The sequence below is a fragment of the Propithecus coquereli genome, unplaced genomic scaffold (assembly GCF_000956105.1).
Source record: "Propithecus coquereli isolate 6110/MARCELLA unplaced genomic scaffold, Pcoq_1.0 Scaffold147, whole genome shotgun sequence".
Classification (NCBI taxonomy): domain Eukaryota; kingdom Metazoa; phylum Chordata; class Mammalia; order Primates; family Indriidae; genus Propithecus; species Propithecus coquereli.
Genome location: NW_012139080.1, coordinates 6,889,664 through 6,914,112, shown reverse-complemented (window position 1 = coordinate 6,914,112; position 24,449 = coordinate 6,889,664). Strand labels below are relative to the sequence as shown.

General features: G+C 40.5%; 1 protein-coding gene across 1 annotated transcript in view; it reads right to left on the bottom strand.

The window, feature by feature from the left end:
- Nucleotides 1-661: 661 nt before the first annotated feature.
- SLC35D2 (solute carrier family 35 (UDP-GlcNAc/UDP-glucose transporter), member D2) overlaps nucleotides 662-24,449 on the bottom strand; it is a 44,188-nt gene continuing 20,400 nt past the window's right edge. The window contains exons 5-12 of the mRNA XM_012640064.1: nucleotides 24,277-24,348; nucleotides 23,303-23,371; nucleotides 17,747-17,849; nucleotides 16,383-16,475; nucleotides 11,970-12,037; nucleotides 3,397-3,475; nucleotides 2,327-2,409; nucleotides 662-1,314 (exon numbers count right to left, since the gene is read on the bottom strand). Coding sequence (XP_012495518.1) covers nucleotides 1,212-1,314; nucleotides 2,327-2,409; nucleotides 3,397-3,475; nucleotides 11,970-12,037; nucleotides 16,383-16,475; nucleotides 17,747-17,849; nucleotides 23,303-23,371; nucleotides 24,277-24,348 — 670 coding nt within the window. The 3' untranslated portion in view covers nucleotides 662-1,211. The remainder of the gene's footprint in view (nucleotides 1,315-2,326; nucleotides 2,410-3,396; nucleotides 3,476-11,969; nucleotides 12,038-16,382; nucleotides 16,476-17,746; nucleotides 17,850-23,302; nucleotides 23,372-24,276; nucleotides 24,349-24,449) is intronic.

The following is a 24,449-nucleotide window of genomic DNA, read 5'->3' as shown; positions in this document are numbered from 1 at the left end:
GAGGACATGGAGAAACTGGAACAGCCACTAGAGAAAACAGTATAGCAGTTCCTCACAAAATTAAAAAAGAATTACCATATGATCCAGAAATTCCATTTCTAGGTATATATCCAACAAAAATGAAAAGCAGGATCTTGAAGAGGTATTTGCACACCCATACTCATAACAGCATTATTCACAGGAGCCAACCGGAAGCCACATGATGGGCAAAGTGACTTGTGAAGATTCCCAGAGATTAACAGTAGCGATAGACTAGTCAGTCTGGCTCCCGACTCCCAGACTGGGGCTCTACCCTGCACTCCAACCCCTATGGGGACAGCCCATTTCCTGATGGGGAGGGTAAAGGATCCCTTATCCAGTCAGGGCACCTGCCTATACACCACCCTCCGTGAAGGGGGCTGGCCTTTGAGGACATCATACACCTTTGGTTAAAGCCCCCTCAAAGAACCTGGAGGGAAATGAGGAGAAATAAAGAGATGAGCCACTTAAATGCTGACAGGGTGAACCCTGAATATTTCTCTTCCATTGATACTTCGTAATTTTTCCCAATATGAGTCATAAAAGCAGTGTCCAATTATCCCTTCAAGATGGAATATTCCTTTCCATTGTGAATAACTGACCTCCTGTCTTCAGCCTGCTTACAATATCACAGTATGAGGCATACATAGAAATAATGTTTTATTTTACTTTGATGATTAGGAAAAGATACCAACATAGCTTACATCAAAGCTAACAAATTACTGGCAGTTAACTAGCTAATTTTATTAAAATAAAGACATGTCTGTTTAAACTGAAATAAACTGTTCTCATTGGAAATGTGCTTTGGCTGGGACCTTTGAAATTAAGGCCAAGGTGCTGATAAGGAAATAGTTACCATTAAAACACTGACCTTCTCTTCAGCGCGTGGCACTGCCACAAGGGGCCACACGGGTCTGTAGGTGAGCGCTCAGCGTGCTACCTACCAAGTCCCAATGGCTTATTTTGAAAAGATTCACTTTCTGCCGGTAAGATTTTGCACAAATACATTTCTCAGGGCCGATGATGGCTCGCTGTGCGGTGCATGTGAGGTAGACATTTTGCAGACATTCCCATTTGTGCTTTACCCAGAGGGTGATGTATCAAGTCCGAAACCTCTGGCTTCACATCCCTACTGGGGATCCCCCCACCACGTGTCCCCAGTCTCAAGTCAGTCTGCAATTCTGCGCCAGACTCTAGCTCTTCAAATCTGAAGGGATGTTTTCTTTATCCACAGGTTGCTGAGGTTTTAACTGGCTGCTTAGTGTTAAAAAGGAATATCTCAATCCCCCAGCCATGCTGAAAGGAGAAAAAAAAAAAAGTGAAAATAAATAACTGGGAATTTTATAGGCACTCCCACCAGCAGTTGCTGACATTTTTATCAATACAGTCAGCTTAATCTGGAATGCATCGTTCAGATCTGTTTTTCTCCTCAAATTTGTGGATTACTTAGTGAGAATTTCCCCTCTTATTTACACAACCTTTGAGGGGCAGAAAAAGAGTAATCAAATCCAATATAGAACCTTGGAGAGAAATAATAATCACTTGGTTTTTACTGAATAAATTATGTAGCATTATTCTTAAACAGCATCCCCTATCTGGGACCCCAAAATGCCTTTCCAAAGTGTCTCAGTCAATCCTCACAGCATCCTTAGCATAATGGCATTTTGACAGGCATGAGTTTAATGAGACCCACTTGGCCAGAGGAAGACAGATAACTTGGGGAACCTTTCTGTGAGGAAGACACATGAACTAAATTCAGATCTCAGCCCCATGAGTTTTCATTACATGTGTCCCCATGGATCCAGGTGAGGAAGTATGTCACAAAAATCAGATGAACTGAGCAGCTAAAGTAAAATTCTTTTAGAAACTACAACGTCAAAACACCTCCTGGCCTGTAATCCTAGACTCTGGGAGGCCGAGGCGGGCGGATCGTTTGAGCTCAGGCGCTCGAGACCAGCCTGAGCAAGAGGGAGACCCCGTCTCTACTAAAAATAGAAAGAAATTAATCGGACAGCTAAAAATATATAGAAAAAAATTAGCCAGGCATGGTTGCGCGTGGGAGGGGAGGCTACCTGGGAGGCTGAGGCAGAAGGATCGCTTGAGCCCAGGAGTTTGAGGTTGCTGTGAGCTAGGATGACGCCACGGCACTCTAGCCCGGGCAACACAGTGAGACTCTGTCTCAAAAAAAAAAAAACACCTCCTGGCTTAAAATGTTAAATTTCTCTTTGCTCTTTTGCTTATTACATATTAATCAGACTTTTAAACTTCTTATTTTGCTAAAATGAGTTCATTTAAAAATCCCACTCACCAAATATTTAACCCTACAAAGTTTAACACAGAGAAAACGTAGTCTCCACCAACTAACATCCCAATGTAGGCAATGGATACATTCTGCAGAAAAAGAGAGATTAGTCAATTTAAAAGTAAACCATTTAGGGGAAAATACATATACATAGGGAAACCTGAAACTAGACATTTCAGTTACTTTGCATAGAGACCTGTGCATAGTAGATGTTCACAGAGTGTTGAATAAATGAATAAAAAAATTACACATGGCTTTATAAAGAAGTGAAGTTATGGTATGTTAATAACAGAAAAATGCATTATTCATCCCCTGCCCCCACAAACCATTCCTATTAGTACACAGGCAGAAGATGGAAGAATTGGGTTGTAATCAGCTCGCCAGATCCTAGCTCTTTACCATCATTGGGTGGTGAAGTTTAATCATAGTGACCCTAAACTTGAACAGAGTAGTGACATCTAATAAATTCCACACAGTGCTTTGCCCCGTGCATTCTAGGAGCACTCTGGGCAGCCAAAAGATGGTGAACTGTTGGAGAAGGCTGTTTTTCTCACTCAAAGACTCCATGTGAATAGAAAAACAAAGCAAGTGTAGAATAGAATTCAGAACACCTCCACCCCCTATTCATCCATATATGTGTGTGTGTGTGTGTGTTCAAACATACATGTTCATTACCTTACAATTGAGCATATACCTAGATGGAAAACAATTCTTCACAAGGTTTCCATTTCTTAGTGGGCAGGTTCTCCCAGAAAACCAAATCGTAGATGAAAAGGCATCTTGATGATCAGTGATATTTGGACTTATTTTGCAGCTTTTGACTTCATTTTCTCAGACCATCCCCTCCCAGCCACACCTAATTTAAAAGTTACCATTTGTCTCTTCTCTGTAAATTAGCAAGTTGTCCCTCTGTTCTACACGATAGGAGATTAGATCAGGCCCATCTGAAAATGTCACCGCCTCCCTTCTTACTTATTACACTGACAACAACAAAATCAAACTCAGCTTCTATCAGAAAGTTTGGATTCAGTCAATTCCCAGACTCGGTTGCTCCTTCCAAGGCTCCGTCCACTTACCTTGATAGCTCCGACCACCGCGGTGGTCAGGGCCGAGTTGTAATAGCTGCACAGAACCGTGGAGTACATCAGGAGAAACCTAAGGCAAGGGAGCAAACGTCTGAGTGTGCGCCTGACTGCGCTGGGTGAGAATAACAGGTAAAGAAGATCAGCAAGTGACCCACATAAAGCACTTCAAGCAAATAAAAAGAAACACGTATCAGGAGGCTTCTATAACCCCCACCTTAAGACACTTTGTTAACTGGTCTTATCACAGGAAAGTGGGCCGGCTGTGCATTAGCTAAACCTGCCCAAGGTATCCCTCTTGGTTTCTCTGTGCATTTCCCATTAGTGTTTCCACAAAATGGGGGAGAGGAGAATGACATTTTTTTATTGATCTGAAATCTTTCCTTTTACATCCGTGTTACAACAGTGGTTTTTAATCCTCTCCGCGCATTAGAATCACCCGCTGCACGTTTAACATACAGTGTTGCCCCGGCAGAGGTTCTCGTTCAGTTGGTTGGAGCTGCGGCCCTGGCTGTGCGAGACAGAAAAGCTCCACAGGCTGTAACGTGGTTGGAACGTGCCGCCAGCGCTGAGGACTGCTGGCTGGTGTTAGCCGGGAAAATCAGCCGAAGGATTGCTAGCTTTGCACAGAGGACATGGAAATTAATGGATTCCACGTGCCAATAACACTCCTGTGCCCTATTTCCAAAGTTAATTCAGGCATTTAACATTAAGCATTGACACTTACTTGTCAATACAATGACTACAGAATCGTGAACACACACCAGACAAGAACATACACACAGGAAAAGAATGTAGAATGCAGTCAGAGGGAAAGAAATGAATTATTCCAATCAAGTAGTGAAGGAAATTAGCCACAACCTAAGTGGAGTGCAAAATTCCATCCATCCAAATCAGATGATTCAGTGTTGAAAGGGATTACAGTCAAAACTGGCTGAGAATGAAACTTGAAAGGTACATGGAGAGCACAAGATGTGTGGGACTTTAAAGCTAAATTCCAAGTAGAGGGCAGGAGGTGGATCCCTCAGAGAGCAAAGCAAATTCAACTCTAAGAAAGGGTTCAGTGCCCCTGAGGCTTAGGTAAACTCATCCTGCTAGAATTTAACACCCAGTCTCAGCTTCTATCTAGGCTCAAATCTCTGATTGTCACTAACAGAATTAGAGTCACAAACCTTCAACACCACAACCTCTGTTGGCCTGAGTATGCTTATTACCAGGGATGGCAGAGGGGAAAAAAATAAAGTATATCAAGGTTTACATCAGGTTAAGGAATGAACTTAACTACAAATTTAAATTTTGTAAGCTTCAGAATAATGTGTGCCTTTCTTATTAAGGTAATTAAAACAATTTGACAAGTTAAACTGTGATTTTAATTTGAAATGCGTAATTGACATTAGGCTTGCAATTTTAATTTGAAAGGAGTAAGAGAGTCTAAGTCTGTACACAGTAATTGAATGCTTTTTAAAAGGCTGATTTACCACATTTCCAAGCTTGGTTTATTAGATTTCAAAGAGTTGCTTAAGTACATAAAACAATCTACTAGCTTTGCTAGTCCAGCCCTCAGGGGTTGGAACTGCTGAAGAAAAATCAGGCATATCACATTTGCAAATGCAGCTTAAAATGTTTTAATTCACTAAGTTGTAAACAGAATTAATTAACAGCAAATTGTTTAGGAGATTTTAATCAGTTAAACTTGAGTTAATAAGCCATTAATCAAATAAAAAAGTAAATGTTCTTACTTTCATAGAAAAATTACTAGCTTTATCAATAAAGCAATAGTATTTATAAGATGAACTCTAAGGCTTTTTAAATAGTTTTTAAAATAGTTACAATTTTAATAAATTCAATGTTAAGTTAGAGCCTTGGGAGCTCCTATTCATGCACAAAATGAAAAAAAGTTAAACACTCAACTGATGTCACTGAGTTGCCAGGCCTTGGTAGTCAGAGCAGATCATCCACAGCATCTGCCCCGGGGGAGCTCAGAGTCTAATAAAATGAAAGACATACCTGGCACAGGGGTCCCAGCCCAACTGAGGGGGCACAGAGAAGCTTCTGTAGCCTTTATAGAGTACAGCTTTAAACCAAGGACAATCATGGATGTTCTTTAATTTTATTTTGCTTAAAAATTCCAACTCCAGGGTTGTTCCAATCATGCAACATTTTCTCCATCTTACATCTTTATTATTGTTTTTTAAGAAAGGGGGCTGATGGCGAGGGTGGGGGTGTCTCTCTGTGTTGCCCAGGCTGGACTCCTGAGCTCAAGGGATCCTCCCGCCTCAGTCTCCGGAGCAGCTGGAACTACAGCCGCGAGCCACCGCCTCCGGCTCCACCTACTTCTTAATGAAACCACCTCGGCCTGCATTCGAAACTGGTCGACACCGTAGATCTAAGATCCCAGCATCCATCTACCGTGAGTGTGGGCGAATACGGCATTCACTCAGCAGCTGGGCGGAGCCAGGGGAGGAGAATCCCTCTCTCCTAAGCAACAGATGGCAGCGAGGCGGAAAGGCTGCACTTCCCAACACACCCACTAGATGTCCCCAGAGAGGGCGAATATAAAACCAGTAGGACCAAAGTAGTAGAGTACTAATTTTTTAAAAAAGAATCTATTTCTGTATGCAAATAAGCACCCGTACGGTGCTAAGACAAAGACTCTGAACTAAAAGAACTTCTGTTAACTCAGTACAAGGGAAACCACACCACTGTTAACACCAAATATGTCAGCCTCCACACGACTAGTTTTGGTTTTAGCATCTGTGGATTAATAAAATGCAAAGATAGTTAGAAGCATTGCTTAATTTCTAGTAACTTTTTTCCATTCTGTATTTTTAAATCATTGTATCATCTATGTACATTTGAAAAATAATAGCACATATATTTGGTGCGCATTTATTTAGACAGCAGAAGCCAGCTGCGTGTTCTGGCTCATAGGGTGCCTGGGGTGACGGTGCCCAGGTGGAAACCCCTGGACCAGAACCTCTGCTCAAAGGTTTCTTCATATTTCCAAGAATGGCACAAAAAAACAACTGATTTACCCAAGGCTGTATAGTACACTCACGGCAATCACAAACAGAACTCAAATGATCAAGTTTACAGCTTGTTACTGATCACCATTCTTTACATAGGCATGTAGAGAAATTGAACACAAATGCTCAAATAATGAAAGGCCACTTTTCTACTCCTACCAACCACAATGCTACCCAAGCACATTATTCTCTTATAATGCCAGACTTCAAAGAATTTCAAGTAACCTCATTTTCCCCATCTCTGGGAAGAACTTACATACCCTAGGACTCAGTGGTGTGCCAGAGATGCACCAGGTCATGGGGTAACTATGGTGCATCAACTGTCCGCTAAGCCTGCCTTGTCAGGAGAGGATGGGAATGTTCACATTCTTTACAGGTTCTGCCACCCCCGTGCCCACACAATGAGCAGAACCCTGCTTTCTTGTATGCTGCATCTTCAGTAGTATGAGTTGAAGATCCGAAAATTAGAATACTTTTTTGTGCTGTGAGTAGGAAAAATTTCCTACTATGTTTAAAAACGTGTAAAAATTTTCTTCTATGTTTTACTTAAGGAATATTATTACTGCTTCCGTGGGATCAAAGAGCCTGCTAGTGGGGCAGGCACAGATTAGGATAATCCTCTCAGGATCTGGGGGATTGGTGCCAGCCTCTGGTACAAATGAACTGGAACCTGTAATTTTCAGCAAGATTAAAAAGACCTGCAGCACCAGCTTTTAAAAAATCTAGCTTTCAACTTAAATTCCGGTCTATAATTTACTTTGACTGCACTAATTTATTTTAGCTCTCTGAATCCAGTTGATGTTCCTGAGGCAACTTCACTCCATCATATGTTCTATTTACAAACTCCTGATTACACATAGTACCATTTCCTAACGCTGGTCCTTCACTGTAACTCAACAGAAAATTAAAAGTCTGCTCTGTCAGGTTTGGGCCATAATGTTGAAATCCTGAAAGATCAAAATCCCTAAAGTCTTAAATTCTAAAAATCATAATCTGGAAAGATCAAAATTCCAAGAATTTATTTCTGGAAAAAAATAAAAATATTGTTTAAAAGACATTATTTGTATCGTTTAAGAGGCAGAAGTCATACAGCATTGAATAATTGGGCAGGGGGGATTTCTTATGTTTTTTGTCCATGTTTTCACTTCTGTGATCTCCAAAACACTCTCTGCGCTTGTATTTGGACAGAAGTTGCGGTCTACCAATTTTATAAGTATATGCTGTCCATTGAAAGCCTGGTTATTGCTCAGTTGTTGCAGTTAAGCAATCCACTTTCACAGCACTAATAATAATTAGCTTTTAAACTTTTCACTTTCACCATTAAGGAGCCTTGTACACTTCACTTATCGCAACCCTTTTGCGAGAGAACAATTTCACAGATCTCTTCCACTGTGTTGTAAGGACTGATATTCAGCTTCCCTAAACCCGTATTAGTCAGGGTTCTCCAGAGAGACAGAACCAATAGGATATGTATACAGATACATGAGAGAGGATTTATCAGGGGAATTGGCTCATGCGATTGTGGAGGCTGAGAAGTCCCTAGATAGGCCATCTGAAGGCTGGAGACACTGGGATGCTGGTAGCGCGGCTCACTCCAAGTCCAAAGGCCTCAGGACCCACGGGGCTGCTGATGTAAGTCTTGGAGTCCAAAGGCTGGCAAGACTGGAGTTCTGAGGTCCAAGGCAGCAGAACAGTCTGTCCCAGCTCTCAGAGAGAGATCAATTCGCCTCCTGTATTTGTTCCCTCCGGGCCTACAGCCAATTGACTAGTGTGCACCAACATACAGGGCAGATCTTCCCACCTAAGGTACTCAAACTCACACGGCAACCTCCTCTGGAAATGCCCTCACAGACACAGCCAAAATAATGCTTTACCAGTGTCTAGGTATTCCTTAATCCAGCAAGTTGCCACCTAAAATGAAATCCACACATCTACCCACCCCTTGTCAACTTGGCACCCATCTGCATCTCTTTAAACCATACTTAATTTCCAAATAAAAACAATAACAAGGTAATAGTTTGGCCTAACGTGATGCAACTAATACTACGCAACTATCCTGCATACAACCAAAAATGCACTAACCCCTTCCTCAGAATTCAGCTTTCGGGATTTTAACATCTGAGATTTTAATCTTTCAGGATTGGGACTTTTGGGATTTTAGCCTTTAGAGATTTTGATCTTTTGAGATTTCAACATTTGGGGTTATGGTGTTCTGGATAGTGTCTTTTGGGATTATAATCAGCACCAACCCTTTCACCATTCTATTGGCTTCTTAAAATACTTTTCTAAAGGGTAATAATTTTTTAAATTATATTTTCAACTTGGAATAGAGGCTTGGCGGTTGGTAGAAAGCAAGTTGGAAATGCAAACTTGAAAGCAGTGAAAATCAATAGGAGGCTGAGTCAGGCTCCTCTGGCATCCCAGGCTTGGACGTGTACATTAACCCTGAGATGCCCACTAGCACAGGTCGGGAGACAGGGGGACAGCCCGAGCTCGGGGCCAGTCATCCAGAAAAACAAGAATGTGCTCAGAAACTTACCCTAGAGATGCAAAGGATCTGACTGTAGTGTCCTTTGACTGAAAAACTGCAAGAAAGCCGGATTCTGAAAACTTCTGCATGCCAAAATTGAAGCTTCCTTGCAGAACAGTTTCAGAATTAAAACTTGGCCACTGAAGGTAAAATACATATAATAGAAGAAAAACTGTAGAAGCTACGGGCAATAAATAAAGTCAAATCTGTCTGGGGTGAAAAGAGGACAGCCAAACTAAACAGGCTGTCTGCAAGAAACAGAAATAGTAACAATAATGGCATTTTTTATTGAGCATTTTCTATGTGTTTAGCACTGTTCTATATCCTCTATACTATTAACTCATTCAATCCACATAACCCCAGCCTGTGAATCAGGTATTTTAGCTCATTGTTTCCATTTTAAAGATAAAGAAATTGGGGCTCAGAGAGGTTAAGTAACTTGTCCAAGGACCCAGAGCTAATAAATGGCAAAGCTAGGATTCAAACCCAGGCTAGCTGATTCCAGAATTCAGGCACTTAACCACTGGAATGATGCCATGATTTTCATGTTCTCAGAAGACCCACTTAAAAACTGACATCTACCTAGTTTTCATCCTTAAAGTTGGGAGAAAACTGAAATGTTAATGATTTCATCATTTTTACCAATTTATTTATAATTAGTATACTTTCATGACATCTTCAATTAAAAAATGACTACTGATCACAGCTCACAGCTCACAGCGGGGACTGCCCGCCCCTTCACTCACAGAGTTCAGCTGACCTCAGAGTGTTTACTTCTTGATTTCCTTCATTGAATGGTTAAAGGGTAAAGTGCACATTTAAAAAAAAAAAACAAAAACAACAAAACAGTACCTCATCAAGTTTATAATGAAATGAGAAGGCTTTGAAACTTGCTCTACAGCACAGGTGAATACGGGCTTAGCCAAGGAAAGGTGCTAGCCTGAGTTTGTGTGGTATGAGTTGACTTTTTATTTTCCAATCACAGAGAAAAATAAGAGATGGTGTGACAAAGGGTGACTCACAAACGTGGCTTAGTAGATTTTTTTTCAAGGTTAAATGTTCTTAGTCAACAACTGGGAAAACTACAGATATTTTACTAAACTAATGCCTCCAACAATGGCTAAGTACTCTAAAGGGTTGCAGAACAAGCAGTGCCTGGAAAGGACACATTATTTGAGACACGGTTGGTCTTGAAAGATGCAAAGGAGGTCTCCCCAAATCCCTCCTTTGAAAAAGGGGGTACATGAGTCCAGAGTGACAAGGAATTAGGGCCAGCAGGAGGCAGCAGAGCAGACAGTGAGAACAGCATGGGGTCTCCCTGGGAGGCAGAACAGCACAGTCTGGAAACTGAGCCTTGGGTCAAGCTCCAGGTGTTGGGAGGGAAGGAGGACACTGAGTTCAAATTCTCAAAAAGGCCTGAAAAGGTCTAGGGCAACCCCTGGTTACCAGCAGAAGCAAAAACAATTTGTTCCTGCAGGAAAGATTCTCAAATTCCCAGCCCATTGGACCAATCAAGATTAAGCAATATGCTTACAATCAGAGGTCACTAGACACAGAATAAAGCAGACCACAATGACAGTCACCCAAACAACAAGCTATATATTAATACTTAGATTCTCAGGGACTGCAGATACTGGGATTGTCAGATGCAGAATACAGAATAGCTATGTGTGTGACACTTAAAGAAATATTATAAAAGGTATGGTCACAAAGATCCCCAGTGAAAGAGTGTTAGGAATGAACAGATAAATTTGGGGAAAAAAAGCTGTGGAACTTTAACAAATAAAATATAACATTGTTAAAATCCAAAACTCCATCAACAGGTTAAACACCAAATCAGACAAAGCTAAAGAGAGAAGTAATGAATGGGAGATATACATAAACGTTTTTACTGCATGTGGCTACATCATTGCAATTAAAATCAAGTTTGAGAATTGAAGAGTTGATTAAAGAGATCATGAGTTGTCTAAGTTTATTTACACATAACAAAAATTGTGGTAAAAAGCAGGGAGGGGAATTCATCTTTCTTCACAGGAAAAATTACTTGATGAGTAATTCCCTGAGACAGTAATTCAGAGACTCTCTCAGCATGGGATAAGACAGTGGTGCCTGCACGGGAATGCAGCCCAGTTCTGGAAAGATACACAGTCTTCCAAACAGTGGTTGCCTCTAACGAGGAAAACTACGGTGCTGGAGGCAGGGAAGAAAGGAGGGTAGCCGGTGATCCCAACTTATTCTTTTGAACCTTTTGAATTATTTACTAGTTACATGTATCATCTATCCATGCAAGGAAATTCTCAAGTTTTTAGAAGATTAAAATAGACACAAACTATATGGCCTTTCAACAGGAAGACACACCTAAAGAAAATTTCAAGGACAAAAGCCTAATTGTTGGACAACCCAAAAATCCCAACATTTCTCTTCAGAAATATCCTTGAATACAGCAGGTACAGCACTGTAAGAAAAGGTTGTCATTGCTACATAGTAACATGAGGAAGGGATCTTGGAGAACTCAGGACATAGTGACAAAGACAAAAACACAGTACTGCCTGGCACAGTGACATAAGCCTGTAGTCCCAGCGACTTGGGAGGCTGAGGCAGGAGGATCACTTGAACCCAAGAGTTTCAGTTCTGCCTGGACAACATAGTGAGACCTTGTCTCTTAAAAAAAACAAAAACAAAAACAAAAAACCTCAGCACTGCATTTGAGATGTCAGCTGACTTCATTTCAGACAAAATTTCAGAAATCAATAGGCAACATCAAATTTTGGAGTAGAAGGGGACATTAGCATGACTGTCAAAAACAAAACGGTTTTGTGCTTGCTCCTGGTCTTTCAGGCTGGCCTCCCAGATGTCCTGGGTCCCAGTCAGCTCTGCTGCAGGAGAACATTCTAGAGAAAGTCAGAGAAACGCAGACAAAGGGAGTTTGCAGAACAGACAGAAGGTATATTTTGATTTGACTTGTCAAGAGATACCATCAGCCAGTGCTTCTACTTACTATGGTTTCTTACCCCAAAAAACAGGAAAGAAGAAACTGTATGATAAATAGAACATTCTTCCATTGGTTGAATTCAGTAGCCTATTATCAAAAAGAAAAAACTAATGATTAGATTCATGATACTGCACTTTAACTCTTTTGATTTTACCAAACTGTGTGTTTTCCATATAGGAACCAATTTCCAGACAGAAAATATAATTTTAAAAATCCTTCCCAAACAGGAAATATAATTTTTTAAATCCTAGGTAATCCTAGTTGGGTGACATTGGGCAACTTACTTTTCCTCCCTGAACCTCAGGGTTTATTTTACAAAATGGGGATTGTTAAAAAACAAACAAACAAAAACCCTTCTCAAAGGGCTGATGTGAGGATTCAATGAAATTGTTTAGAACCTCGCTGGTGGCAAGTACAGAATGACAGCTATTGTTGAGGCTATCATTTATTTTACAAATATTTACTAATTTGTAGTCCCAAATTCAAGGTTGGGACTTTATTTATTTTATAAATAATCTTAGAAGAAAGTTTATTCTTAATAATGTAGGCAAGAAAATTTAAGTTCGTAGCTGTTTGCAAGCACTTGCGCCTGCTCAGGAAGTATTGTGAACAAATAAACTATTATTTTCTACTTACAAAGCAATCAAGTAATTGGGGTGGAGGAGATGGCAGACAGAGAAGTTTAAGATTCAGTTTCTATTCTCCAGGAACTTAATCCCTACCTGAGAAAATGAAATTAACCCTCTTGAAATGATAGGTACCAGTAAAAAGGGAGTATGTCATTGATGATTTGTCCCTTGTCCGCATCCTAAAAGGATTTTTTTTCTGAGACAAGGTCTCGCTCTGTTACACAGGCTGGAGTGCAATGGCAGGATCACAGCTTACTACAGCCTTGACCTCCTGGGCTCAAGCAATCCTCCTGCCTCAGCCTCCAGAATAGCTGGGATTACAGGCATGCCACCACATCTGGCTAATTTTTCATAGAGATGAGGTCTCGCTATGTTGCTCAGGCTGATCTTGAACTCTTGGGCTCAAGGGATCCTCCCACGTCAGCCTCACAAAGTGCTGAGATCACAAGCGTGAGCCACTACACCCAGGCCCAAAAATGATTTTAAGGTGACTCAAGACTATACATAAGTATATGCTCAATAACATGATGAAATATAAGTTCTACTCACTTTCTATTAAGCAATACTTCATTAGCCAAATGTTAGTAACTCTACATATTTAAAACTATTTAAATCTTGTTTTAAGTTTATAATTCAAATTTTTTAAATAATTAAAATGCAATTCTCTTCTCCAATGAGAACAAAATTGTCACTTTGTACTGTCTTGGTTCATTAGTAATGCCTTCCCCACTTCTCTTATTAAAAAGATACACATTAAATATTGGTAATTGTTGAAACTGGTTGATGAGTACATGGGGTTTGTCATACTATTCCCTCTTCTTTTGTATATGTTTGAAAGTTTCCATGCATCACAAAACTTTTTTTAAAATGCTTACTTGTGAAAGAAAAAATATAACATATATAAATCTGTCTTACTGGCAAGTCCCAAGCTAATCAAGGGGGCGGAAAACATCCAAGAGGCTTAAAACCAAAAAGTTTGTGCTAAGGCAGTCAAAGATCAAAATAAAATAAAACAAAATAACTTATGGAAAACATTTAGTGTCTGAAATTCAAATAAAATTGGGAATAAGAGAAATACATAAGTCCCAAATTTCAAACCAAAAGTAGAAAAACATTTATTTTCTCAAAAAGCTTGAAGTATTTATGCAAACAGTAAAAAAAAAAACCAAAAAAAAAAACCAAAAACTATATACTGTACTCCTGCTACCATATAAACCTTTGAGGGCTACTTAGTAATTTTCATAAAAATATGTAGATTCTTTGCCAATCTAAATTTTTATGGATTGTAGTTTTATTTATTTTGTTTCTTTAATAAGGGCTATACTGGTGGCATTTTAAAAAATAATGCAGCATGACATTTGTTTTAAAACAGGAAATAATTAAAGATGAATAATAATAAGGCACTTCTTCCTTTAGACTTACTGTTGCAGTAAAAGTATGTTGGAGGAGGAATCTTTTTCATTTTGCACTTTGGGTTTTTTAAATCAGAAAAGTCCTACTATTTATCCCCATTCGTCAACTGTTAACACTGTAACACACCAGATGTACTTTGAACCTACTGCAGTGATTCACATACCAAAAGAAAGTTCACCCACTGAGTATTTTCCAAGGGCCTAATTTGTTAACAAGAGCAGCTGTCATGTCTCAGGTTGTTAACCAGAGATAGAATCAAGGTACTGTTAATAGATCTACAGACTGCCCAAGTCCAAAGTCTCGGTATTGAATTCCCAGAGCAGTGAGTCACACACACAAGTTTTACCACATCTCTGAGCCTCTCCATCTCTCTAGTTCCAGTCAACCAGGAAAAATGACTCATCAGATTTCTCCTTCCATTAACAAGAGGAGTTAACACTTTGCTGTAATTCACCCAATCGGCTTTTGGTACAGTCGAACCAAACTTGGCAAATAAAACGAAATTTTATATTGCAGGCTAACACACCTAATTACGTAAGTTCACCTCTTTATTGTATTTGGTTCACAATTTAATAACTTATGCATGATAATCATTCCAGGCAGGCAGTAACTTCTGAAAACACCATGCTGCAAGTTTACAAGTCAATGACTTGGATGTGGGAATACCTATTTTCATTTAAACACTGTTGTAAATTATTAACACAATACACTTAGTTTATTCTACTCAAAAGTTACCTAAAATTCAGTTTCTGGTCACTATGCTATTCATAACATTGCTCCTATGGGGAAGTATGTTTTTAGTCCCAATCAGGTATTCTAACAGTTTCTAGAAGTTTCTAGATTTCTATTTCTGGAATTAAATATATATCTGAAACAGCTATAAAACACCAGAATTTCAGAACAGACAAACTCCAGTGATTCAAAAGAAAAATTAATTTCTATAATAATGAAATGAGAACAGCCACTGGGACCACTTCATTAAGATTTTATAATTTTGTTTTGTGTAATGTTGGTGACACTGACTCAGTTTAAAATCAACTGATGGTAGCCGAAAAATAAATATTGTGTTTTCAGATATTCTGCCTTGCTCATTCTTATTAGAGAGATGCAGGGTGTCTGCTCTATCTTCCAACACATTGAATTAACAGTGAGGCCCAGGTTATAGTGTCCTGATTAACACAAAACAAAGAGCTATTTATCACAACTGGTGCTTTTTGGTGGTTTCCAATATAAACAAGTGAAAATGGCTGTTTCCCCTGGGGACTTGGCCGCTAAGCCTTCTGTTGTTCCCTCCTTCCAGGAAAGGAATTGTACAAATGAAAGCTTAGCTTGAGAAAGAACATCCACCCCAGGAGTCCACAAGTACCTGTAGCCTTCCAAAGTCATTCACACCCTAAAAGGACTACAAGTGGGATTGACTTTCAACTGGCGTGCACCACACACCTATGCTGACTGCTAAATACAGAAATACTATCATGTTCGTGGCTGCTGCACAGGGCCCCTCCAAACCCCCCAGCCCCAGTCTAGCAATGAGAGGGTTAACACCTGGCCAGTCCAGGGTTGGGTCTGTGGATGGAGGCCTTGCTGGACCAGGATTTTTTCTCAGTGAACTTAAACATCTCCCTTAAACTACAGGTAAAATTCTTAGAAGGTGTATGGCTGGTGACTTTCTGCAGAAGTCAGGGCTTGCCCCCTCCAAGGTGGCTGTCATGGATGTTAATGTAAGAGCTTGGGCCTAGTATCTTACTACTAACTTACCATTTATTTGTCTCTAGATACGGTTACCAGGGCAAATACTGAAAGAACAATACCTTCCCAAAATTCAAATGTGGATCCTGGAATATTTAGAGGTAAAATGGCATGATGTCTAGGATTTGTTTTACAATATTCCAGGAGGGAAGAGACAAAACAAGGATGGCAAAATGCCTAAGTATCGAAGCTGGGTGGTGGGTATGCGGCAATTCATCGAATTATTCTCTCCACTTGGTGTAATGTTTCAAAACGTCCATAATAGAAAGTGACAAATGAATAAACCCATTTTTTTTAAAACTACAAAAATTCCCTTCTAGGGTAAGTAGCTTTCCCAGGATTCCCATGTCGGCAATGGGGGATAATGGGACTCAGACTCAGACTTTTATTGTTGTTGTTTTCCAAAAAGTTTCAAGTCCAGAGCTCTTGGCACTCCTGGATGCCTCCCACATAGCTAAAGATCAGTGCCAACGCAAGGGCAGTGCCAGAGCTGTTATCAGGGAAATCAAACATCTTGCTTTCATGTCCCCTCCTGGTAATTCTAGCTACATTTACACTTTTTAATCTCAGTGAGTATCAAATGTTCAATATTAAAATTTAAAAAGATGGCTGAGTAGGACTAATGATTCTCATTAGCTCACCTGTTGCAGGTCTCCAGTGGAGACGCTAATAAGAAAAGTTGGGATAATCATGAAGCAGGCATTGTAGAAAAGCACTCCGTATTTCCCTAGCTCCTGCAAAAAAAACCCACGCAATTTTAGAAACATGAAGTGTCAGATTTCCTGGAGCCATTTATACAACTGCATATTTATGCAGAGTAGAATATGCATTCTGATCAACTCTGTATTGGAATATTTTCAGCACATTTCTGATATAAAATGCTTCGTTTCAAGTGTCTATGATTTCAGAATAAACATTGTTTTACACTAAAACTACAGATTAAACAGATCAAGATGGAAAGCCTCCAAGGCTCCATCCATCTCTAACATTCTAATTGTGTGGGTTTCTTTCTTTTAAAAAGCATGTTATTCAAAATGGGAAATCCGCAAGAAAATAAAGAACATAAAAATGTTAATGTACACAGAACTTCTTAAAAACATCTGCTCTTCCCATTAAAGAACAGCAGTGTTATATATTCACTCTCATTAAAGTGGCTACACCATTTCTCCACCTTTTTTAAAAAAAGGTGACATATTGTGATTCTCAAAAGGCAACAAACCTGGTTTCGTAAAACGGTCACCATTAAAAAAAAAATGGCCATGCAGAAAAAAATCAGCTCAGATAAAAAAAATAGCTCATGGAAATAAGCCTGTCTTCAGAGTGAACTCCCTCACTCAACACAAAGAACTTGGAACAAAGAAACATATGCCTGGCTCATCCTCCGGAGCTTCCTGTAACAGCTGGGGCTGGATGCCGGGTGGGAGCCTTGGTTTGACAGGCAGCATCATGGAAGAAAAGCTCATCTGCCCCTAGCCCCTTACAACCAGAAGAGGCGGTTATTGCTGGACAGGACCTTACAAATTACCCATTCCAATCATCTCATTCCACAGATGAGGAATCTGAGGTTTGGAGAAGTTAAGGTTCAAAGTCACAATGACTAGTAACTAGCAAAACTTGAGTCTGTAACCCACATCTCCAGGCTCCAGAATGAGTGCTCTCAGAACAAACATCACGACCTCTGATTTTGCTTTGATCACTGATGACACTGGTAAAAAAATAATAATAATAATTCGTTTTTCAAAATAATCCCCTTTTTATATATTCTGAGTGTGCATATAAAATAGTGGCATCTCTTCCCTTATCTAATTTTCGCCCAAAATTTTGCAAAACGAGGAATAACAAGAACTTATACAGACAAGAGAAATGAAAAAAGAAAGTAGTAATTCGTAGGCCCTATTACATAAATTAAGTTACATGCCAACCATACAAACTTGTTTTTGTTTTCCAGGTAATTTCAGGGCCCAGAGGGTGAAGCCTAAAAGCCGTAGGAAGGAAGATCTGGTACCTTAGGATCCATCTTCTGTTTGGTATAAACTCCATTTGCTGCCGTGAAGACATCATTCAGGAAGACAAAAATATAGCCTTCCAAGTTAAATGCAAGGTCAGAACTAGTGAAGAGAACACAAAAGGAGAATGATTATTCAGAAACTCACAGCACGGCCTCCAAGCCTGCCTGTTTTACCTTTCCCTAACCAAATCCACTTTTCTGTGGCATATTTTCCCTCCTTCGTGGTAGTGAACGGTTAATTCCTCTGCTTTGCCTACAAACAAAAACAAAACCACCCCATCAGGTGGCTCCAACTCAATCTTGAATGGTTCCAAACCAGAGGGACATTAACCATATTCCTTTAACTGCAAAGCCCTTTCTTTTAGTAACTGATAAATTGCATAATAATTGGTGAGCCCTGACTTCTGTAAGGGGAGCCACTTGCCCAACCCACCCACTGGCTTTGCCTATTGTGGTAAACAGGGCCAACCCCAGGGTGCAGCTAGAGCAGGACAGCTGGGCTGTGATTGGGGCCAGAGGGGTCAAGGGAGAAGTGACACCTCCATCTGGTGCCCTAACAGTGCCCCGTCCATTAAAAAGGCAAGGCAGGTCTCCATCCTGCTATGCGACTCCTCCAAGACTGTGTTCTTCCCATTCTTTTGAAATACCTTCTCTCCAATTTCCATTTTAAAAAACACCAGAATAAAAGTGTTTGGGTGGCTATGACACAGGGGACAAGAAGGAGAACAACAGCTGAGCCATGATGTGGTTCGCCCACCTGCACTTGATCCTTGCAGACAGCACCAGACCCATGTCATAATTCATAAATACAAACTGCCAGAAAGGAAAATCTATCCTCTTAGGTTCAGGGCCTGGGGGCCTGTGAATTTAACTGACAAAAGACAGATTAAGAGGAGAAAAGGAATACAAATCTAATTAATATTTTATGTGCATGGGAGATCACAGAAAAGTAAAACTCAAAGAAGCAGTTAGGCTGGGGGACTTACATAACATTTTAACAGGAAAGAGGGTTTGCATTTCGAGGGAAAAATAAATTGTGGGAAAGCAACACCTGATGGAAACTAATGGAAGAGAAGGGTTATTTTAGGGTTGGTTTATGCAGACTCATCTTGGGCTGACTCTTGGCTCCAGTAATAAGAGTTGACCTCCTCTTCCCAGTACAGGAGAAGGGGCCACCTTCACAACGGGAAATTTATGCCCTGTTTTTAGGCAGCAAAGAAGAAGGCAGCAAACTCTTCCTGCATCTGTTAATTCTCAATTGTCTTCAGCTCAAAACAACCCTTATCCCAAAGTGGTGTATTTTGGGGTGGCATATCCTGAATCACCTTCAATATCAAGATAAGAATATCTCTAACCAAAGAGAATGAAATAGAGAAACAAAATTGCATAGAAATCTGAATGCAAATTACATCAGATTTTTGCTTAGGCTTCCACCAGTATTATTATCTACAAATATATTTGTGAGAATGTAAATCCATTTTAGGTCATCAGAACTTTCTGGCTCAATTACAAAAAGAAAAATGTTTATTTTCTCAAAATAAGAGTCTTCCAGCCAGGCGTGGTGGCTCACGCCTATAATCCTAGCACTCTGGAAGGCCAAAGTGGGAGGATCGCTTGAGGTCAGGAGTTGGAGACCAGCCTGCACAACAGTGAGACCCCCTCTGTCATAAAAAAAAAAAAAAAAGAAAGAAAGAAAAATAAGCCAGGCGTCAAGGCATGTGTGCCTGTAGTCCCAGCTACTCAGGAGGCTGAGGCAGGAAGATCGCTCGAGCCCAGGGGTTAGAGGTTGCAGTGAGCTATGGCAACACAGCGGGACTCTGTCTCAAAAAAAAAAAAAAAAAAAGTCTTCCAAATCTCTTGCCTGCCCGCATTTGATTCAGTATTAAGAAGACACATCAGAGTTGAACGAGTAGAAAATGCCAGGTTTCCAGAGGCTTGGGAGAAGGTACTACCCACTTCTGTACAGAGCCCGAGGGAAATGCCCAGAGCTCTTCTCCCATTCTGGAGACCCAGCGTTCCAAACAGTGGCGCCCCCACTCCTTGAAGCCTTGGCTGCAGTCAGGAGGCTCACCCATCACTCCTTTAGGCCAGCAGTAAAGCAAAGAAGTTTGCAAAGAATTTATTTATTTAATCAATTAGAGCAGATTTATGGTTAACCCTTGTGGTTAACCATGGCCTTAACCATTTAGGGCCATTAGCAGACATTCTATTACAACTTTGTCTGGCCATCTGACTGACTTGCTTTGGTGAATGAAATGTAAGAGAAAGTGACACATGTCATTTCTGGGCAAAAACTTTAAGAGCCAGTGCACAATTGCCCACATTCCCTTTCCCTGCCTGTTTGACTGAGGAAGCATCCTTTCTTTTTCTTGATAGATTTAGGGATACAAGTGGTTTTGGTTACATGGATGAATTGTATAGTGGTGATGTCTGGGTTTTTAGTGTACCTGTCGCCTGAATATTGTACACGGCACCCAATAGGTAGTTTTTCTTCCCTCACTCCCCTCCCACACTCCCCCCTTCTGAGTCTCCAATGTCCATGGCATTTGCCACTCTGTACGGCCCCTGAGGAAGCACCCTTTGAGGCAGGGATTCCATCAGGCTGGGTCCCCGAGGAACCACGCCAGGCAGAGCCCTCCCACAAGCACTGACTGATGTTGGGTTACACATGTGGCACGGGCAGGAAACACCTGGTGTGTTAAACCACTGAGATTGTGTTGTGGGGGTTGTTTGTTACAGCAACATAAACTGGCTCACCTGACAGAGCGTGATCTAGAATTCCTTGCATTTGGATGCGCCAGCTTGAATGAGAGAAGGAGGGGTCCCAGCTGGCCCACAGCTAAGCACTGCGAATGTCACCCACCTGAGGCGATCCTTTCTGAGAGTGCTGGAGGAAGGGAAGCTGAGCATTGCTACTCAAGGCTGGCTCGTGGGTAAAAGTTAGATGCTTTCAGAAACATGATTTGCTTTCAGCTCATTAGAGTACCATGACATATGCTAAACATGAGCTGAGTTTCCACTCACTGGTTCTGGAAACGTGCCTACATACACACAGCATCTGAAGTGCCATTTCTCACCAAGGACTGACAAAAGTATTTATAAACCATTTTTTGTAAAACTCTTTGACTGGCTCTAAGTCAGCAGTTTTCAAATTGAGCCCTAAGGAACCTGGGAGAGAGGCGCTGCGTAGGGGAGACTCCAGAGTGCTGTGGAGGGCACTGAAGGAGCCCAGGGAATTTCACCCCAAAATATGGCACCTTGGTATGCTGATTGTTTTAAATTAAAGGTCCTTGAAGGTAAGCAGATGCAGGAAGAGGCTCTTCTCTGATATTCTTTTATTTATTTATTTTTTTTTGAGACAGGGTCTCACTCTGTTGCCCAGGATGGAGTGCAGTGGCGTCATCACAACTCGCTGCAACCTCCAACTCCCACGCTCAAGCGACCATCCTGCCTCAACCTCCAGAGTAGCTGGAACTACAGGCGCTTGCCACCATGCCCAGCTAATTTTCTATTTTTTGTAGAGACAGCATGTCACTATGTTGCAGTGCATGTTAAGATAAATTTGTATGTCTTTTTCTCCAATTAATCTGCCTTTTTTATTTTTTATTTTTTTTTGAGACCGAGTCTTACTCGGTTACCCAGAGTAGAGTGCAGTGGCATCATCACAGTTCACTGCAACCTCAAACTCCTGGGCTCAAGTGATCCTCCTACCTCAGCCTCCTGAGTAGCTGGGTATATAGGCATGTGCACCACACCCAGCTAATTTTTTCTATTTTTGGTAGAGATGGGGTTTCACTCTTGCTCAGGCTGATCTCAAACTCCTGAGCTCAAGTGATCCTCCCACCTCAGCCTCCCAGAGTGCTGGTGTGACCCACCATGCCCAGCCACATTTGACTTTATATTAATCTTTCCAGTAGTCAGACTTTAGGGTATGGGCTTTTCTATGACATCGATAAGTCAGAATAATAAAGCCATTGATAATCTCATTCAAGATCAGGATCTTCAGCTGGTCATCTCTGCTGAGGCCAAATGAACGTTGAAATGCTCTGGTTTGCTCGCTCTGATAGATGAAAAGCTTTCAGTTCCTTTTTTAATGAACCTTCAGAGGGCAGAGAGGAAGCTTCCCCCCTTATTCCCTATGGAATCTTCCACAGAGCCCCTCCCTTGTTAGCCACTTCACTCATATGATCTCATTCCATCAAAAGTCTTCATGGCTGAAACGAACAGGCTCTGAGTGCTGCTGTTCAACGTCCATGCTGGCACTACACCAGAGGCGTGAAACAGAGTGCTGAAACCAAAGACGAGAGCTGTCAAGGGGACAAACTCAGCCCACAATTAGGACGGGGAAGAGGAAGGTACAGAGGAAATGGAAACATTATTATTAATAATAAAGCCTGGTCTACGCAAGGGACTGAATACATTTATAATAATAAACATCAGTATTATTGCCAATAATACCTGTCACCACCTAGTGTATATTTCTTTTGCTTATTGTCTGTCTCCACCATCTAGAATGGAAGCTCCATGAAGGGAAGGATTCTTGTCTGTTTCCATAATTGCTGGATCCCCCACACCTAGCACGAAGCCTGGCATACTGCAAATGACCCTGTGAGGTGGATGCTGTTTTAATCTCCATTTTAATCTCCGTTTTACAGTTGAAATAACTGAGGCACAGGGAGGCTAAATAACTTGGCCGTGATCACACATCTAGCAAGTGCGGAGTCTGGAATAAGGTCCCAGGCATCCCGGCTCTGCAGGGGACACTCTTACTTAACATGCAGTTCATGATCCAGAATCCTCAGGTCTAAATGAGTTAACAAAACAAGTTTAACTGAAATTCCTCCAACCTTTTCTTTCTTCCCTTCACTCAAGTAGGTGTATTTTCTATTACCACCTTTACAGATGAGGAAACAGGGGCACAGAGGGGCTGAGAAACAGCTGAGAAAGGCAGAGCTAGTTTTGAACCAAGGGAACGTAACTGTGCACATGAGTCATCCACCGTGTTATAACAGACAGTGATCTGGGGACCCGCTTGCAAATGCAGACTTGGAGTCCCTCATTCCTGCTCTCGTGTATTAATGATTAAGGTAGTAGTCAGGCACCAGTACTGCTCGTGTTCCAAACACACAAATGCATTTAGTGACAGCATTCTACCGCTGGAAACAGCGACTGCTAAGGTATCATGGGATAATAAAACAAATCAGCATACAAGGGCTTTAGAAATCTGTTATTATTAATCAAATGCCTAAGAACTTCTCAAGTAAAATTTTTATACTGAAGATAAACATTCAGTAATTGCTGATTTTTGTAGAGCAAAGTTCTGTTAATATCTTGCAATGCTCTCTTTATACATTCTCAGAAATGTTCTGGCCAACAGGAGACCCAGTTTGACTTTCACAGGAACACATGGGGATTCCACTAACTTCAACAGATTTGTCTCTTGGCTGCCCGATTCAACTGCAGCCAGATGGAAAATGAAAAACTGAGGACGGGGCTGGACCTATTGTCAAAGACACAAAGAAGTTATTGAGCAGAAACAGTCCAAAGTCTTACCCAGCTGCTATGAAAGCCCCAAGAATGATGGCAAAGACACTGACAATGATGTTGAGTGAATACTGCTTCCTGTGATAAATAAATAAATAAGAAAGGGGAGGGGGAGGAGAGGGAAAATGTTTAAATATAGGTTATATTTTTAAAACATATAAAAGACATTTAAAACATAAAATAGACATTAACAGTTTTATAGCTAAAACCTAATGGACAAGGTTTTATGTAGAGAAAGCACTAAAAGTGTGTCTAAGTCAGATTAAATTTACATTCTTTCTTAAGCAGTTTTCTTAATCTAATTATAAACTGATTTCTGTTCTCACTAGAGAGATGCAGGGATAAAATACAGAAGAGCTCTTGCTTGAAGGTCTAGGTTCTATGGACTTAACAATGCGCATTCAAAAGATTTAAGATAAAATTCAATACTAGGGCTTAAAACATTGGACCATCAACCAAAATTCATTGCTAAATAATCTTCACAGCGAAATCAGGAATCACTGTTCTGGATGTCAGACTATTCTTATGAGAAATTTTTATACCAACACTATAAAGATTAATTTATCCTGATGTTATATCATAATCACTGCCTCAGAATTGATATCCCTGATATCCTGCAGTCCTGTACGTACAACACATGGGAAATTTTTCTTCTGTATTCCAAAATTACCGTATATTCCATCTGGCTCAGGAAACAGATTTACGTCTGTTTCGGAGTGGTTTTTTTTTTTCTTTTTTTATAATTTTCTACCACAAACCTGCATTACTTGTCAAAGGTAAAATTACAATTTAAAAAAATCCCTTGTTAAGTTCTTAGGGAATCACAGAAACAGGCAGCGGCTTTTAAGTGAATTTGTCCTTAAGTTATTGCAACTAGCAATTCAAATTAACTATTTGGAAAGACGACTAGATAGTGAGAATTTTCTGGGGAAAAATAATGTAAGGGCTGGGGACACATGGACTGGAGGAAAAACAAAAATCACCTGAGTATGATGGTTTCCAGGAGCAAAGTAAGTGGAATGGTAAATTTCCTGAGGACGGTGAACATCGGCAAGCTGTCAGGAAAAAATTTAAGTATAACATCAGATACCAAGTGTGGGTGTTTTTTTTTTTTTTTAAACACATTTTACATTTTTAATTAAGCATACTAATTTTA